Here is a 16,909-nt window from a genome sequence, read left to right as displayed (position 1 = left end):
CATGAGTCTGCACATTCATACAGTAGCCTGATTTCATACAACATTAACTTCTTCTCTTTTTACCAATTTTATCTTCAACTATTAGTATATTTGGGGTGCAACCACATAATACTACTGTTCTTAAGCAATGTTGTATGCCACTAGCTAGTGGAAAATAATGAATGCAATTGAACTTCAGTAAGTAATTGGTGTGTTGAATGACCATGCTGTCGACTGCTGTCTACTGCCTGGTTCACATACTTCACAATAACTCCCGACTGAAGCGGAACGTTGTTGACTTGTGGTTGCTGTACTAATGTAAAGCTATTGCTGTAGTTACTTGCTGGATCACAAGTGAAATTTGGAAACCATAATATTTTTTTTTCTGCACTTGGCTTTTGTATGAATTACATTGTGTAACTTTATTATAAATGCTTGAAATGGTACAGGTCCAAGAATTACCATCTGCTATATGAAGTTTGTAAAACTGTTTACATAACATTGATGAGTGTATTAAAGTGGTAACAGAACACCAAGAATATGCCACTAGAACTTGGATTCGTCTCCATCTAATTACTGCAAATTAGAAATTAAGCAGCCTTGTCTAATCTGCTTTCGTGGCTTTACAGCATCCAGAGCAGTCTGTGAGTGAGTCAGCATCAGGTGCACTTAGAAAACAGACATGTTCTGGCTTGAGGAGAGATAGATGGAGAGATGTAATCCCCTGACAAAAACAGTCCAAACATTCTGGATATTACTGTAAACTGGATGTTTTCACTGGAAAGTTGTTAGAGCTTAAGGAATGGTGCAAATCCTTTGTTCACTGATTTTCCTCCTTTCCTGTTAAAATGCATAGTATTAGCGGGACTAAAAGTTTCCTTCACATCTTAAAATCTTCCTTTAGTTGGCTATGCCTTGGTGCTTCTGATGGAGTTAAAGGTACATGTCACTGGAGAATCCTTGGGGTTTTATTTATTCTTACTAAAGCCTTGCTCAGAAGCAAGATTGAGACAAAATATCTCCTGGAGCACTCCATGCAGGAAAACTTGCACGAAAAGGAGAGAAAGAGTGGCCTGCCTAACCTGGATGGCTCCATGCAGAGCCCACGTGTGCACGCTCAGAGTCCTTGGTCTGTCAGTCACAGTTGACGTAGTTTCATATGAAATGTTGACTTTGGAAAAAGGGCCTGGCACAAGCAATAGAACAGTTAATTCCTATTGGCTGCACCCTTGTATCAGGCACACAAGCAGTGGCAGATGTGCTTTCTGGCCCTTCTACGCGTGGCCCCCAGTTGCGTTTCACAACTGAGGCAGTTGTGTCACTTCTCCATGCGTGTATGATGGCCACATGGATTTATTTACCTGGTTGTGCCTCTTCTGTTGGCTCGTAACGGAGAGGCACTGGGCAACACCTCTACTTTTTCCTCATGTAGTTAAACTCCAAAACTGATCTTTACTTTTGCATAATAAACACAATCCAACACCTTGTGTTTCTTGACCTGCTGGGATTGCAGCCACACGACGGTTTGTTTGCCACACCATTTTTATTTGACTTCACATTTTCAGGGACAATGAATTACATTGAGCTTGTTGTCTGTATTTAAGATGAAGACAACATGAATTTTATACTAGGAGGCTAAATGATTACATTTGTCACTTCAGCATTACAAAAAAGAAAGAAAATTCTAATAAGAAACAGGTGGTTTTGAAGTAAAAAATCCTAATTTTTTCTCCTTATTTCATATTCTTTTGAGGCTTTTCTCAGCTGAAGGAACCAGGGGTTAACCTGCCTAGAAGAGTGCTTTCAGAGAAAGAGTCCCTTCTGGGTCCTCATTCACTGCACTGATACTTCTCTGTTATTAGGAGAAAGAAACCAAAGAACAGCTCTTGAGGTTCTCCACTTTCCCCCTTTATAGGGTTTTGTAATTGGTTTAAGCTTTGGATAGAGTCGTAGAATGATTTGGGTTGGAAGGGACCTTAAAGCTCATCCAGTTCCAACCCCAGCCACGGGCAGGGACCTCTTCCACTAGAGCAGGTTGCTTCAAACTCCTGTGTCCAACCTGGCCTTGAACACTGCCAGGGATGTGGCAGCCACAGCTTCTCTGGGCACCCTTTGCCAGCGCCTCAGCACCCTCACAAGGAAGAATTTTTTTCCCTTCCAACCCAAGCCGTTCAGTGATTCTATGATTCTGTAAATATTTCTTACTGCTCTATTCTGGTTTCCCTTAGTATAAGTCTACCTTGAAGTGTGATGCATAAGACAGTGTATTTCAGCTGATAAAACTGATAAGGCAAGAGAATTAATTTAGTGTTTTCTACACTGTAGCCTTTCTTCTACATCCCAGAGCAGCTTTTGCTTTTTGACCCTCCACAGTTCTTGCCCTCTATTTGCATAGTTGGTTGTTTCTCTCTATATAAAATACACATGCAATAGCATCCTGTTTTTTTCTGAACCAATCTCTTGTATCCCTTTTCTGCTTGGTATTATCTGCAAATGTAGCAGGCATACACTTTTTCCTCTGTCACCTCAGTACTGAAATTATGGAGTGGCAGACATGCAGGAGAGGTCCTTGTGGAGTACCACTTAGTATGTCCTTCCAGTTTGTCAGAAGCTGCTGATAGCTGCTCTTTCACTACTCATGTCTAACCGTGTGCTCTGTGCTCATTCTAGATATCTTTCATTAGGTTATGTTTCCTGGATTGTTTTTAAAAGAAAATGTCACGTGCTTCGGGGCCCAAAGTCTAAATCATGTCAATAGTGCATGACACATCCTGCTTTTCATCGCTAGCTGCAAAATGCTACCCAGTGTTATAAAGGGGTCGGGGTTTTGTTGGTAAGATGATTGTTAGATGTGCCTTCATGATTGACTTTCAGGTGATTGCAGTGTTTGTTTATGTATGCTGGTTCTCACAGGAGGTGCCTTCCTCCTTAGGAAGCCAGCTGAATTGCAGTTTTGTGTTAATTCCTCCTTTCCCAGACAGTACAGTATTTATTGTTTAACTTTGTCTTTACTAGAAATAACTTGTCTAAAGCGTCCAAAAGTCACGTTTGCTTTTTCACTGCTGCAGTCACATTGGTGGCTCATAATAAAGTCTGTAACTGTCCTCTAGAACTGAGATGACTTGCTGCCAGGAAGATGCAGATTGTGCTACATATTTAGTAGTTGATGGAAGCAGATGTGAACGCATCACAAGTGTGTTATTAGTTATGCTGGTTACCCATGGTTATCCTGAATTTAAGGCTGAATAGGATCTTTTTTTCCCAAAAAATAGCAATGGTTAGGCTTTATCTGTTACGAATGACCAACTTTCTGTGATTTTCTGAAGACATGTTAATTTTCTGTGAGGGAGATCTTTGATGGAGACACACAAGTTCATAGCCATTGACTTGTTAGGTTTTCATGGCACAGCAGTGCCATGCATTGCTAGCCGGTTTCCAGTATCAGTGTAATCATTGCCTTTTTGGTAAGACCAACTCACCCAGGTGAAATATGACAGTGACATGGACAGGAGTGCTTCAGCATGTGTTCCAAGCTAACTTGGTAGATAGCTCCACATGAGAGTGCTTTGATCATGTGAATGTACCACTGTGCATTCAGGAGTGGTTCAGGGGGACTGAAGTCAGGATGTGTTCAGTATCAAGACACCCCAGTGTCATAGTCGTAGGGCATCTGACAGCCTTCCTTGATAACAGTAAAGAGAAGATCCTGTCCTTGCCAGTAATAACTTCCCCTAGAAAGGGACCCTATACTTGGTACATTGCAAGAAAACAAGAAAAAGTATGGAAAGAAAAGGTTCTCATATTTGTGCTTTTTATTATATGTATTACTTGGGAACTTGAATGTATTTCTTGTTGTCTGTTTCTGGAACAGTGGCAACCACAAAGATGCAGAGTTTGATGATGGCTGTGCTTTATCAAGTGTAGAAGCTGTTTATTGACTAAAAATGAGTCAAGTCATCAAGGATTTTCTGATATTATTACTCTGTGACTTTGGTGATATATTTGCACATGCAAATGGTTTGGATTCAAACTTTGATTTGTGGAACTAAAACAACTTTTGGCTCTACCTCAGGGCTTCTGGCATGTCTCCATTTAGATGATGTTCACCAGTATTTATGGATGGCTTGTTTCTATTTTGTCAGTGTCTTATTTACCTTGCCATATAATTTAACATTTTGAACATGCAAATTCTGGCTTCCAAGTGTAGTGTCATGTGTTTTCTATCTCAGCTATCTATCTCCAACCTCAAAACCTCACCACAGTGCCCCCCCCCCCCCCGAAGTTCCTTATGTATTCACAGAATCACTAGGGTTGCCAACATGTATGCATTGGACTTTTCTGATTTCCTTGATTCAATACACGTGTTCATGCTTTGCATTTTGGACATGCTAAAAATTATGCTGTGAAAATTAGATAAATTTGATAATTTGGTTAAACCCAGTCAACCCAGGAGCTTGGACACTGTGAGGGAGGCACACGATGGCGCGCTCACTACAGCAGTTAAGAGTTGGTTGGGCTTTGACACTATCTACGTAACAATTGTGAATGTCCAGGTATATTTGCAGAGTGAAATAGTTGTGGGAGGTTTTATTGGTCTCATAAACAGTGATATCAGCCATGGTTAACTCCCCAGCAATCATTTTTGGAAGTTTTTTTTTCATAAATACCATGTTCTTTCACTGGGTTAAATTAATAAATTGCAGAAACTATTCCATGTTACTGTTCTGGTGTTACATATTTCTTTCTTCTTCATATTTTTGGGGAGATTTTCTGTTTTCTCTGAGTGATTGCACGTGTTCAGGGTATGGAGTATGCCATTTTTGGTTTAAGTTGTATAAAAAAATCAATATTGGGAGCATTATAGATGTTCAGAGGCCACATTTATGTGATTATTAGAATAAGAAAGGAGCAGAAGTCCATTGCAGAGGTGACTCTTCCCCCCTTCAACCTGTAGGCTTGGGCTTTGTGTTGTGTCACTTCAAGTTTCATGACCAGTCTCTGAACTCCTTTTCAGTGTTGCAGCTTTCTATTTCAAATACTACACCTGGATGTGAAGCACTAAAAATATGGTCTGTTTTAACAGCACTTAAAGTAGCAATTTAAAATAAAACTCTGTCAGAGTACAGTTTGGTCCCTTGCTACAGTGTGAGCCAGCAAGGGAATTGGTCTGGAATGAATTTCTGTGGTAGCACAGGAATTTAGTTCTCAAAATAGTGTTTTCAGAGGCTGTGTAGAAATACTTTATTCACTCTGTGGTTCTTAAGCACAGCTTTGAGATTTGAATGTCTTTTCAAGATCTCCTATGATACTTATGAACCTCACTGGCATGTCTACACACCGCAGCATCATAGAATCATAGAATAGTTGGGGTTGGAAAGGACCTTAAGATCATCCAGTTCCACCCCCCTGCCATGGGCAGGGACACCTCACACTAAACCATGTCACCCAAGGCTCTGTCCAACCTGGGCTTGAACACCGCCAGGGATGGAGCATTCACAACTTCCTTGGGCAACCCATTCCGGTGCCTCACCGTGCTGGAGATCCATGTGTAAACACCAGGTAAGCAGGTAAATCTGCACAGGGCAGTCATCATAAAGAAATGTTATACAGCCAAAAGTGAAAGTTCAGGTTTCAACAAACATTGCAACATGGTCGTTTAGCTTGAGTGTAGCAACCAGCTGGTGCTGTCCTAATGCTTATGGCTCAATGCGTGGTTGCAGGAGTCTCCGTGATTTCAGCAATGTTCTGTGCTATAGGCAATTAAGAATATTTTTAGTAACATAGTGAAGATGCCCTCAAGTCAGTGAATTACACTGATATAAATGGCACATATCATCTCCGGTCTTTAACCTAACACAGCAAAGGCCTGGGCATATTCAAAATGATTGCTGATGTCTTTAAAGTCTTTTTATAGCTTTCCATTTCATTACAAGTTTATTCTAATTATAGATGTCATTTTATTAAATGTCAGAGGTACAAGTAATATAATACAAAAATATAAATGATTTATCTCCTCATAATCATATTTTCCTCAGATTGAAGCAAAGCAAACAGCCAAACATTTCCCTCAAACCCAATTATGGGAAAGCAAATGCTGTACCCATTTCTCTTGCATGTTTTAATCAATCAGTCAATCTCTATGAGAGAGGTTTAGCTCACTGAAATTTTGAAGCACCTGCAAATAGCATGGGGTATGTTTACAGAAACGGTTCCAGCAACCTCAGCCTCCTTTTTTTCCCCTTTTTTTTCCTCATTTTATTTCCTTTGTTTTGTTTCCCCAATTGCAGAGAGCCAGTAGAACAAGCCAGAGGAGGATTTAGCATAGGTCTCTAAGACAGAACTGCTGCAGAAGCCACCATTGATAAAACTCATGTGAAAAAAAGGTTAAAATTGGGTAGTGGAAAAATGACATCACTTTCCAAACTTCAGTAAACCAGTTGAACTAAGCAGATAGATCCTTAACTCCATTGTTCAGTCAGCTCTTTTAATTGATGTTGGCTTTTTCTGTTAGCTGTGTAAGGCAGGAGCTTTGATGAAGGGTTTTGAGAAGGGAATGTGGCCATCTGAATGACTCAGTTGCTGCTCCTGCCCCCGCAGCATTGCCTTGTTGCTACACAAAGACCTGGAAGGGCTGCATCCAGCTAAAACATGAAGAAATAATTATTTCTCCATTTTTAAGATCTGTTAAGAGAACTCACATTTAGAAATGCACATTTCAGGAAGCACTTCTCTCTGAAGAAACGATGGTGTAAGTAGCAGGATAACTAACATCAGTAGAAATCTGATTTCATATTTGGCAATAACACACAAAACTTGATTGCCATTCAGATGCTGATTGAGAGCAGCTTTGGTTTCCAGCTCTGAATCCAGTATTGTGATTTAACCTCAATGCAAACAGCTTTCTTTGCAATTGCAGTGTCACATTCTCGCCAGAATTGCAGGATTTTTCTTCAAAATTGTAATTCCCTGGATGTACATGAAAGCTCCTCAATGGGACCGTAGTTTACTGTTGCCTACACTGTTTGTCATCTCCATTCACCCTTTCTTTCCAAGTGTTGTAAATGATGTATTCAGTATAGGTCTAGAAACAAATAATGCACATCCTCTACTGTGCTTCTTTCACCCTTCTCCTTGAATGCGGTCCCTACTTGCTCTTTCTTTGTCCATTTGCTGTTTCTTAAAATACAGATTCATATTTCCTGTGCGCACTAGTTCCAAAAAAAGGTTCCTTTTCGAAAGATCATTTTATACTTCAAACACCATTAAAAGAAATGTCATGGATGCTTCTTCCGCTTCTTATTTAAAGACACAAAATCTAAACTATCAGTCTGATTTGGAACCGCAAGCAAGGAGACTTCTCATTGCATTTTGATCCCAGCTGCATTGCACGTTTAATAGTTTGAAGTATGTTTTTTGTAAGAGTTTCCACTGGAACTCTTCTGACTTCAGTTATTTTCAGTCTGATTTCTGACATGTCTTCTAAACACTGCATGTTGTCTGTAGGGTACAAGATGACGTTCTGTTCTTAGAATTGCTCCCTGTATTTTTTCCATAGTCCTGGGCAGAATAGGTAAGACCTATGAGTAAAGATAGAAATAAATGCTTAATCCAAAAAAAGGGAAATTCAGAGGAGAGAGAATCTGGCTATAAATCCTGTTTTCTCTTCAATTTGGCTCTGGATTTCCTCTGAACAAGTCTCAAATTGTGCCTCATGATCCTATTGAGTCTTGGAGGAAGTGGCTGCTGTGTGGTGGTGGCAGTTCTCTACCTGTAGCTGTTGCTGGTTCTCCTGGGTTTTTGTGGTTCGACATGGTGGGGCCTCCTTCCTGGTGCTTGGTGAGGAGAGGGCAAGAAAAGGTTTTCCATCAGTTTTTCCATTCCAGTCCTGGCAAAGTGGAAGAATGAGGAAAGCAGGTGTTTATTCGAACTGGGAAAAGTTGGGATATGGAGACATCACGAAGGAAGGGCTTAAGTTTGGTGTTGGGGGAAATGTTGAAGTTAATTGCAGCTGGTGCATGGACGTTTTCTTTCTGCTCTGTGCATTTCCAGGTGTCTTGATATAATGATTGGTTGGTGTCTCTTAAGAGCTACATTTCCATGTGGATGGGTGGACAAAAACGTTTGCGTGTCTGTACAGGATACCATAACTTAGTTTGAAATTTCCTTTTGGGTTGAGTTATCTTTGTGAGATATGCAAGTTTTAATGTATTTAATAAGACACCAAAAAAAGGCAAGTAGTTGACGTGGCTTTAATTAAAGTGTCTTTGCCTCAACCCATGAATCTTACCATTTTTTCCTGTTTAGACAGTTGAAAACAACTTAGAACTGAGCTTGAACAAATTCTTCCTTTTCTGTGATTCAGAATGAGTGTGTGCCCCTGAGTCTTGAAGTTCTTTATAATCCTGGTTTTCAGTGGTGATTAATCTGTACTTTAAATCTTGTAGTCATAACCTGCTTGAATGGAACTGGATGATCTCAAGGTCCTTTCCTACCCTCACTATTCTGTGATTAACACGGTGGAACGTGTCAGACCATGAGGAGGTTTGGGAAACGCATTTATTATTACAAAAAGAAATGAGCTTTTGAGGATAACATTTAGAGGACAGGTGGAGAGGGAATACAAAATAGGAGTTCATTGTGCAGGAAGAAGGAGCGAAAAGAGGAGCTGTGGAAAACAAGAGAGATGAATACAGAAGACAGCTTAGAAAAAGGGTAGTTGCTGATGACTTCTAAGACTGGGGAGAAGAACCTGGTGTCTGAAGACAGACTGGTGTTCCTGCCCATGGCAAGGGGCTGGAACTAGATGATCTTTAAGGTCCCTTCCCACCCAAACCGTTCCATGACTCTTAAGGAATAAAGGACAGAAAAAACAGGAGGAGGAAGGTACAGTAACCTCCCTGGGTAGCTTAAAACAGAAGAGTGGATTATCCTCTGGAGTTCAGCACAGCTCACAGAAGAGCTTAGATAGCCCTTAATTCCTAATAACAAGGGATTTAATAGCGAGGGATGTAGCTGGCGTGTTCAGACACAGTCACATTTCATCACCCTTCCCCATTAAACAAGACACCATGACTCGGAAACGTGGTCCCCCCCGGCCAGTCTTTATGGGCAGATGTGCTGCAGTAATATGCCAACACATGCCCTGTGCTTGCAGTGTTTCCTTCCCACGTGGCCATAATGAGAGCTCTGCATATAGGAGTTTCTAATTTACTCTTACCCTGAAGGATAACATAAGCAATATGGGATGTTGTTAAACATGGCACATGTTGTTGCTGGGAGCTTTCTCCTTACCCGTTCCATGCGTGAAAACTGATCTGTTTCTTCAAAAGGCTTCTTGTGAAGGGTATAGGAGTGAGTCACGGAGAAAATCTTGACAGGAGTTATGGCAATAACATTCTAATAAGAAAGCCCAAAACGTAATTGCTGGCATCCAGCCTTACAGTTCAGTGTGGGAACTTCACCTTCCCACAGGATGGAGGGAGAGCGTAAACTCATGTACAGCACCTCTTTACATACACAAACAAAAATAATTAGAGTTCATGCGTGTCTTGTAGTATAGCTAGCATCAAGCTTTGGCTTTATTCCACCTTTGCTGTTTTCTGTATGAAAAAATAAATGTGTGTGGCCCTGAGTTATAAATATGTGCAATTAAAATCTACCCTATTTGCTCATGAGCCAAAATTGTCCCAGGAGGGGAATTTGGAGAACCCAAATTTACTGTTATGGCTCCTGGATTCTTCTGCTTCTCCGGCTCCAGCCATGGCTCTGGCCAAAACCGAGCTGGAGCAGAGCATTTCTGTTGTGGCATCAGGTACATGGTGTCTAGTGGGGACAACTGACAGAGTCACTGGTGCCATTGGCTTTGTACCAGGAACAGATTCCTCTGTGATGGGAAAATGGAGCCAGATTATGTGCCATTTAAATTATTGCTCTCTGGGCAAATAAACCAAACTCCAAGCTGCCCTCTTGCAGCTTGGGATTTGGTCCCTGGGCTGTTCGGGGTGGTGGGAATGGTGGCAAAGGTGAGCTACGGTGAGCACCCCTAACGACATACAGCTCACCCTTTATCTCAGACCTTCTGGGTTAAATAATCCCCTAAATAACCCTAAAAACAAGCTTATAACACAGTGTTGAAACTTCTCTGTCTCAGGGGTATCTGCGGCGCTGGGCACATGTAATGCATTTTACTGTGCTCATTTGCAGCTTGAATAGCTCGCGGGGGTCAGCAGCAGAGCGCAGACTTTTTCACCCCTTGAGCAATGAAGCATTGAGTAAAAGTTATTATTACCAATTAGTGGTGGCATTATTATTACCAATTAGTGGCTGTATGAAGCAAATCATTAGTCTTAGTTCAGTTATTAGCAGCCAGGTGTTCATGAAACGTGCCATGTGCAGCTTGCACTGTGCCTCAGCGCTCACTGTCGGGGCCAGTCACTGAGTATGTGGCTGGCGACTCTGTGCTGTCCCTGTGTGGGGTTCTGTTGTGTCCCCCCCAAAAGAAGTGTGTTTGGAGTCAGTGTGGAGGGGGTTTTTGTGTATCCACTGAGTGAATAAATAAGGCAATTTCAATCTCTAGAGAAGTATTTTGAAACCCTTAAGTGTACTGTCTTGATGATGTAAAGCCAAACCTTCAGTTTCTAGTTCTGTTCTTGGTTTGCTGCTTCATTTGTAAGAGCAAAACTGCCAAGTCAGAGAAAGGAAAGTTACAGTGCAAATTGCTCTTGATCCAAAGTATTGTTTCTCAAGAATTCCTATTTTTGAAACCTCTAATACTCACTATTTCCACATACCCATTAGTTTTGCAAAATAGCTTTGCACAAGTCATTGTAGACAGCAAGCAGCATGAATTGAGCTCTATTGAAGAACTTAAATTGCCCTTTCATGCTGTGTTATAATTAAAAAAATTAGGAAGTTAATGGGAAAAAAACAATGGTGAATTTGGCCTTATTTACATATTGAACTTGTGTGTTTAACCTCAGTGCATTTTGCAGGAGATTCATAGCTGTAGCTCTATAACTGTATAGAATAGTAAATAAAATAAGAACAACTGATAAAATCCCAATACACTCAGTCGTTACTGCGTAGAATTGACTTCAATCATGTAATTAAAAGAGGCATTAGAAATCTTTTTCATGGTTTTGGGAGTAAAGAGCAGGAGGTTGGAGTGCTGTTTGCTCTCTTGGCCATTCAGATGTCTTCTTATTTTCAATATTAGTGAAGAAAAGCTTTGAATGAGGATTTGAGGACAGTTTATAGCAAAGGAATTGTAGGAGAGCATCAGGCAGGTCAGGTCAGTTCCAGCACTAGTTGGGTAGGGACATCTGGTGGTGTGATAAAGGAATAATTGAATACTTGCAACTAGAAGTGCAGTTGCATTGGAATGATTAAGGCAAAACCATCATTAAGCTCATACTGTAACTACTTTTCTGTTTCAGTATTGTTCTAGAAACACTCCTGTGTGCGTTTACATTTCAGTTTGTGTATGGTTTTAATTTACTGGAAAGAAAAGGGCCTATTGAGCTGTCACCTTGCAGACATAATATGTTGAACTCCCTTAACTCAAAGGGCATTAACTTACAGTCAGTTGTGAGTTTAAAATCAAACTGCTGATACTGGACCATGGTTCTGTGGATAGAGGGGGTATATGTGCCAGTGATTCGCTGTGATCTATGGGCAAAGCTGATTTCATTTGTTCTGGTCCATCACTCACCGATTGTTTCAATCCATCTTCCAGTCCATCTTCCTGTAAAAATATTAGGATAATTTTCAGCTTGTGAATTCCATAGGGAAAGAATCATAAAAAGTAAAATGTTTGCGTACCCGTGTTTCCAAACTTCTATGTTAATTAAAGATACAGCGAGCAATTTTCTGTGCATGTGTTTGCCCTGAACACCATGTACATCATATATATGAGCAATATTTGAGGTACAGTCATTTTAAAAGAGAAACTCTTTAAGATGAATTATCTAGTGCTGTGTGAAACTATCTGTTACTCATTTAGCACTGTGCACATGGTGATAAAACCAAGTCCTTGGGCAAACACACATGTGGAAGGCCATACCCTTGGGAAGACCTTCCCAGAAGCTTTTAAAGCTTTCGCATCTTACCAGAGCTTGCCTGCCAGGAGAAATCACGACTTCTTGGCCTATACACATCTTTAATCTCATAGTGCTCTTTCTGCTGTTTGTGTGTATAGTCAGCCATTGTTAGCACATGCTGACCACACATGGTGCCTTGTGGGACACAACGTCATGGGCTCTCAGGAGGGTATGGGCACAGGCTTTCCAGGGACCACTTGGTTTCAGCAGGCAGAAGACAGAGGGTTACGTTCATCCACTCCCACTTAAGAAGCCTTTGCAACCTCTGTCCTGTCTTGTCTTAGAAAGATGTGTTCATGAGAACACGTAAGTTGGTAAGTTACTAGTTTGTGCTTTATGGAAGTCATCAGTCTTTATGTATTTATGCACTCTTTATGTGCTTTATGGATTCTTATCAGGAATTCGTATTTTACCATGATGTATTTGCCAAGTCTATAAAAAGAAAAGGGGTAAACCCCCAAGCATCTGCTCTTTGCTTTGCTACATGACACTGAGAAGTCTGCCAGGAAGAATCAAGCTTCAGCTCCTTTCAGTGTACTCAGGGCACAGAAAAAATCAGTAACTTAAATCTTTCACAGCCAGTTTTGGACTCTTTACCATGGTCACATCATTCACACAAGGAGCCCTGTAGTCTATAAGGAAGGATATATATAGTCATGCTCAGAATCAGCATAACCACTGTATAATTGAAAAACTGGACATTGAGAGTCTTCTTAAAGTAATGAGCTGTAAAAATCAGCACTGTGCAAAACAGAACAAGTTATCTCAAAGTCAGAATAACTGTTGCTTGCAGCTCTCCCTCAAGGTCCAACGCTCTTTTCTTTCCTTGCATTAACATTTCTGTTTCGTAATACTCATCCTGACTTCTTTTGCATAAAGCAGTGATTCTTTGTCCGATGAAATCTTCCACTGTCACCCCAGTGGTTCTGTCGCCATCCTTTAAAAATGTCTCCACGCTTGGTTTAGCTAAAAGAGAGAAGCACTGACATTTGTATGCTGTGCCCTTTGTTTCCGAGATGTCCCAAGGCTGTGGTGACAACTGTGGAGTCAGCGATAGCCACAGAGTTGTTCCAGGCGTGGTGTTTTCTGTTAATAAGAGCTAGTGTTCATCCACAGCCCTTCTATGCAATGTTTAATCTAGAACACTTTATATTGCAAGCACCCTGTTACAGAAAAACCTGTTCCTTTTATCTTTCAGATGCAAAGACGGCTTGAAAGGATTTACGTACTCTGCACTAAAGTAAGTATAGATTCTGTGAGTACACGGTTGACAGTGAAGATTTGGAGGAATCCTGCATGGAGGCAGCTGTGTGAGAGAAATATTCCTAAGAAATAGGAAAGAGAGGAATCTTTCCCAGAGGATTTCTCTCTGGCAAGAGAAGAATATATTTGGGACCATCATTAAAGGAACTGCAGACAATGCAGTTGCTTGTTTTTGAAGGAGCGTTAATATTTCTCTTTCTAAGTATCAGGGGTTCTTGATAATCTCCTGGAAGTAAATGGCTCCCTGTTTTGACCTGGACTTTATTTGCTGCATTTACAAGATGTTTAATGAATACAAAGGTAGTTCTGTAGTCAGCATCCAAATAAAGCATGGGTTCCTACCATAGTTGTTTGAGATATCCTCAATATGTGACTAAACTTTGTGTCTGTTGTGGTCCAGGATCTCCTAGAATTTACTTTGTGATGTGATCCTCTGTTGTTACTCTGTTGTAGTTGTACGACGTTCTCCCATCTTTGTGTCTTGAGTGAAAAGTACAAAGACACGTTATTCTTCCCTTTCCCTTACATACTCTGCCACCTGTCTGCCACTCAGATCACAGGATGGTTTAGGCTGGAAAGGACCCTAAAGCTCATGCAGCTCATGTGCCATGCAGGGACGCCTTCCACTAGAGCAGGTTGCTCCAAGCCCCTGTGTCCAACCTGGCCTTGAACACTGCCAAGGATGGGGCAGCCACACCTTCTCTGGGCACCCTGTGCCAGCACCTCAGCACCCTCACAGGGAAGAATTTAATCCTTGTATCTAATCTCAGTCTCTCTTTTGGCAGTTCAAAGCCATCTCTCTTGTCCTGTCCCTACAAGCCCTTGTAAAAAGTCCCTCTCCAGCTTTCTTGTCAACCCTCTTTAGGTACTGGAAGAAAAGAGCTGAAGTCAAGCAAGATAGATTTGCTGTTGTTGGTAGTGGGAAATATAACATTTACAGCTATGAAACAGCCACATTTGATAGAAGGTGCCAATGGTTAAATAATACAGTCTGTAGTCCAGAAATGAAAACAGCCCTATATCAACATGCAGAAACCTGCTTTCGGAAATTACCAGTTCAGTCACATACTGAATGACAAAGCTTTTATACCTTCATCACCCTCAGCAAGACTAACACAGTGTAACTTGCATTATAGTGCAAAGTGTTTGGAAACATCTTGCTCTCGTGTCCTCCACTGCCCTTGATACGCAGTAATTCTACACCTAAGGTGAACCAGTGTATTGAGAATATCAACTTCTGGGTGAAGAAGGAGGGCTGAAGATGAAGCCAAGCAAAACAAAGCTGATGCTCTTGGTGGGAGCAAAAACATTTTGAAGATTTTGCAAAAGCAGATATTTTATAAAAATACTACAGTAATTATCAGGCTTTATGTAACCCCATTTTGCTGCAGAGAATGGGGACATTTCATGTGCCCTTCTAATTTTCTTAGTGTTCGTCCTTTGTATGTGAGATGTATTTCCCCAGTAATATTTTTGTTCCTAGCTTTAAAACATTCCTGACACCAATTGTGACCATTATTTGAAGTTTAAATATGTGTCCGTGGAGTGATCTTTGCAAAGAGATACAAAGTTTGGCAGCTGTATAGGGTGCAGCCCTGTGGGTAACTTCAAGCTTGTCTTAAACACTTAGAGGCTTAACTGGCCTTTACGTATTTCTTTGAGTGATTTATATAATGGTTGTTTTGTTTTTTTTCTCTCAGGTTCATTGTAGGGAAAGAAGAAATCCCCACTCATTCGTTTTCACCTGAAACAGCATTTTCAAAAACAGATAGAAAGATAAAGCCCTGTGAAAAAGTATCGCAGCGGATGAACATACTGACTCTGACAAAAAAGCTCATGGACAAAGTGTGAGTCAAAGAAAACAGCAAACAAACGGAACAGAATGAATCATTCTTTACTTAGGGCACTTTAATGCTTTGTTACATTCTATTTGGCAATGCTGTATAATGCTTTTGCTTTTCATTTAAGTGGTTTGCATTGCATCGTTACTGGGTAGTTGGCAGTGGCAAATGATGAACTCTAATAAAAGCAAAATTTAAGACATTTATGTCATAGCGGTGACTTGCAACATGCACTTGTCTAAGGAGGGAAGGTAAATTCAGTCAATTCTGAGTTGCAGAGCGGTGCTTGCTTTTTCTAAAGTTTTCAGCAAAACAAGTTCATGGGGTGGTTCTGATGGTGCTTGTAGTGATATTAAGGAGGGGAAATGGCACAGCAGCAGACTTTAGGTCACCATAAGTCACTGTAACGTCATCTTTTTGGGGAGCTACATTCCTGTATTGCATAGCAGGAACTGCCTGAGAACACGGTTGATAGCATGTGGCCTGCCTCCACTGTCAGCAATTGTAAGGCAAGAGTGAGTCTGAAACTGTTTTGCGCAAGTTCAGAGCTAGACAGCTGAAGTCAGGTTAGTTAGGCTCACTCCTGGTCTACAGGGTACAGGTTATTACTCTTTAACATGAGCTTGAAGAAATTACATCAGATAGATTTTCAGTTCAGGTGATGTACTTCTCTGTGCTTGATTTGTCAGCTTCAGGTATGTTGGGTACCACAAAGCGACATTCATCTAGAGGAAAGATGAAAAAAATATATAGGATCTTTTCATACCACAACTATCAATCTTCACTGCCATTGAACTTCACATACCTCTCCATGAGCAGTTTTATGACCAGATCTTCACCTGCCAGCATGCAGGAGAGAAACAGCTCTTCCAAGTGCATTGTGTTCTCAAAGTCAGCAGTGGCTTTTCAAGGACAACTGTTTCAGATAACAAAAGACCTCCAAGGAGAAGGCAGCTCCAGCCTCATGCAGATCCTTTTAGCTGAGTTGCTTATACCCATTTTGTCTTAAATAACCTCGCGTTCAATTTGCTAGAGATAGTTCATAGCTCCTCCACTGTTCAATAAATACAAGGATCTGTGGGTGAACAAGAGCATTTTTGCTTTGTTTTTCAATTCCCAACTCAGACATTGAGAAAACTTTCAGATTTCAGTCCTACTGCTCTCCCAGGTTTCTCCTCCATATGGTTCTTTTCAGTATAATTGAGTCTAAATGCCTGTAACCTGATCACATTCTCATTACAATTTTTGCTGCATAAACTGACCTCACAGATGATTTATGGCCATTACACTTTATAGTACACGACTCAGAACTTCCAGCATATTTGACACAGTATATAAATTGTGTCATTTATTTTGCATTAAAACTTAAATACTTGGCTATAGGAAAATATAATGTTCAGACCCGGTATGACATTACTTCTTGTAATTCTACATAATGCAGGGTTAGCAACTGTACAATACGTGTGTCCCACCATCCCGAGCCAGGCTCTTTTAAATACTCAAGGTCAAATTCTCAGTCTGGAGTCAGGGCTACATAAAAATCTACATAGTAGGAGCAGTAGCATAGAAGTGGAAGGCTTGTAATTGAGAGAAGTCTCACAGGGCATCTCTACATTTGTATGTTCTGCATTGCCCTCCAGTGAACCTTACAATGGTATGAAAGATACAAGGATGCAGATATCAAGTATCCTTCCAGAACCACAGAACAGAGACAGGCTGAGAAGGTTC

The 16,909-nt window shown here is 40.8% G+C and overlaps 1 protein-coding gene across 1 annotated transcript in view; it reads left to right on the top strand.

Moving 5' to 3' along the window:
* The window catches only part of TMEM135 (transmembrane protein 135), a 163,078-nt gene that overhangs the window by 132,667 nt on the left and 13,502 nt on the right, over positions 1-16,909 (top strand). Inside the window, exons 7-8 of the mRNA XM_061457995.1 lie at positions 13,276-13,317; positions 15,041-15,187. Of these exons, the coding sequence (XP_061313979.1) occupies positions 13,276-13,317; positions 15,041-15,187 (189 nt within the window). The remainder of the gene's footprint in view (positions 1-13,275; positions 13,318-15,040; positions 15,188-16,909) is intronic.

This window comes from Pezoporus flaviventris, unplaced genomic scaffold, assembly GCF_033815535.1.
Source record: "Pezoporus flaviventris isolate CSIRO_AGI_PZ_B2104156 unplaced genomic scaffold, CSIRO_AGI_Pfla_v1 ptg000025l, whole genome shotgun sequence".
Lineage (NCBI taxonomy): Eukaryota > Metazoa > Chordata > Aves > Psittaciformes > Psittacidae > Pezoporus > Pezoporus flaviventris.
Note: the sequence above shows the minus strand (reverse complement) of the source record. Positions and strands in the feature narration are given on the sequence as shown.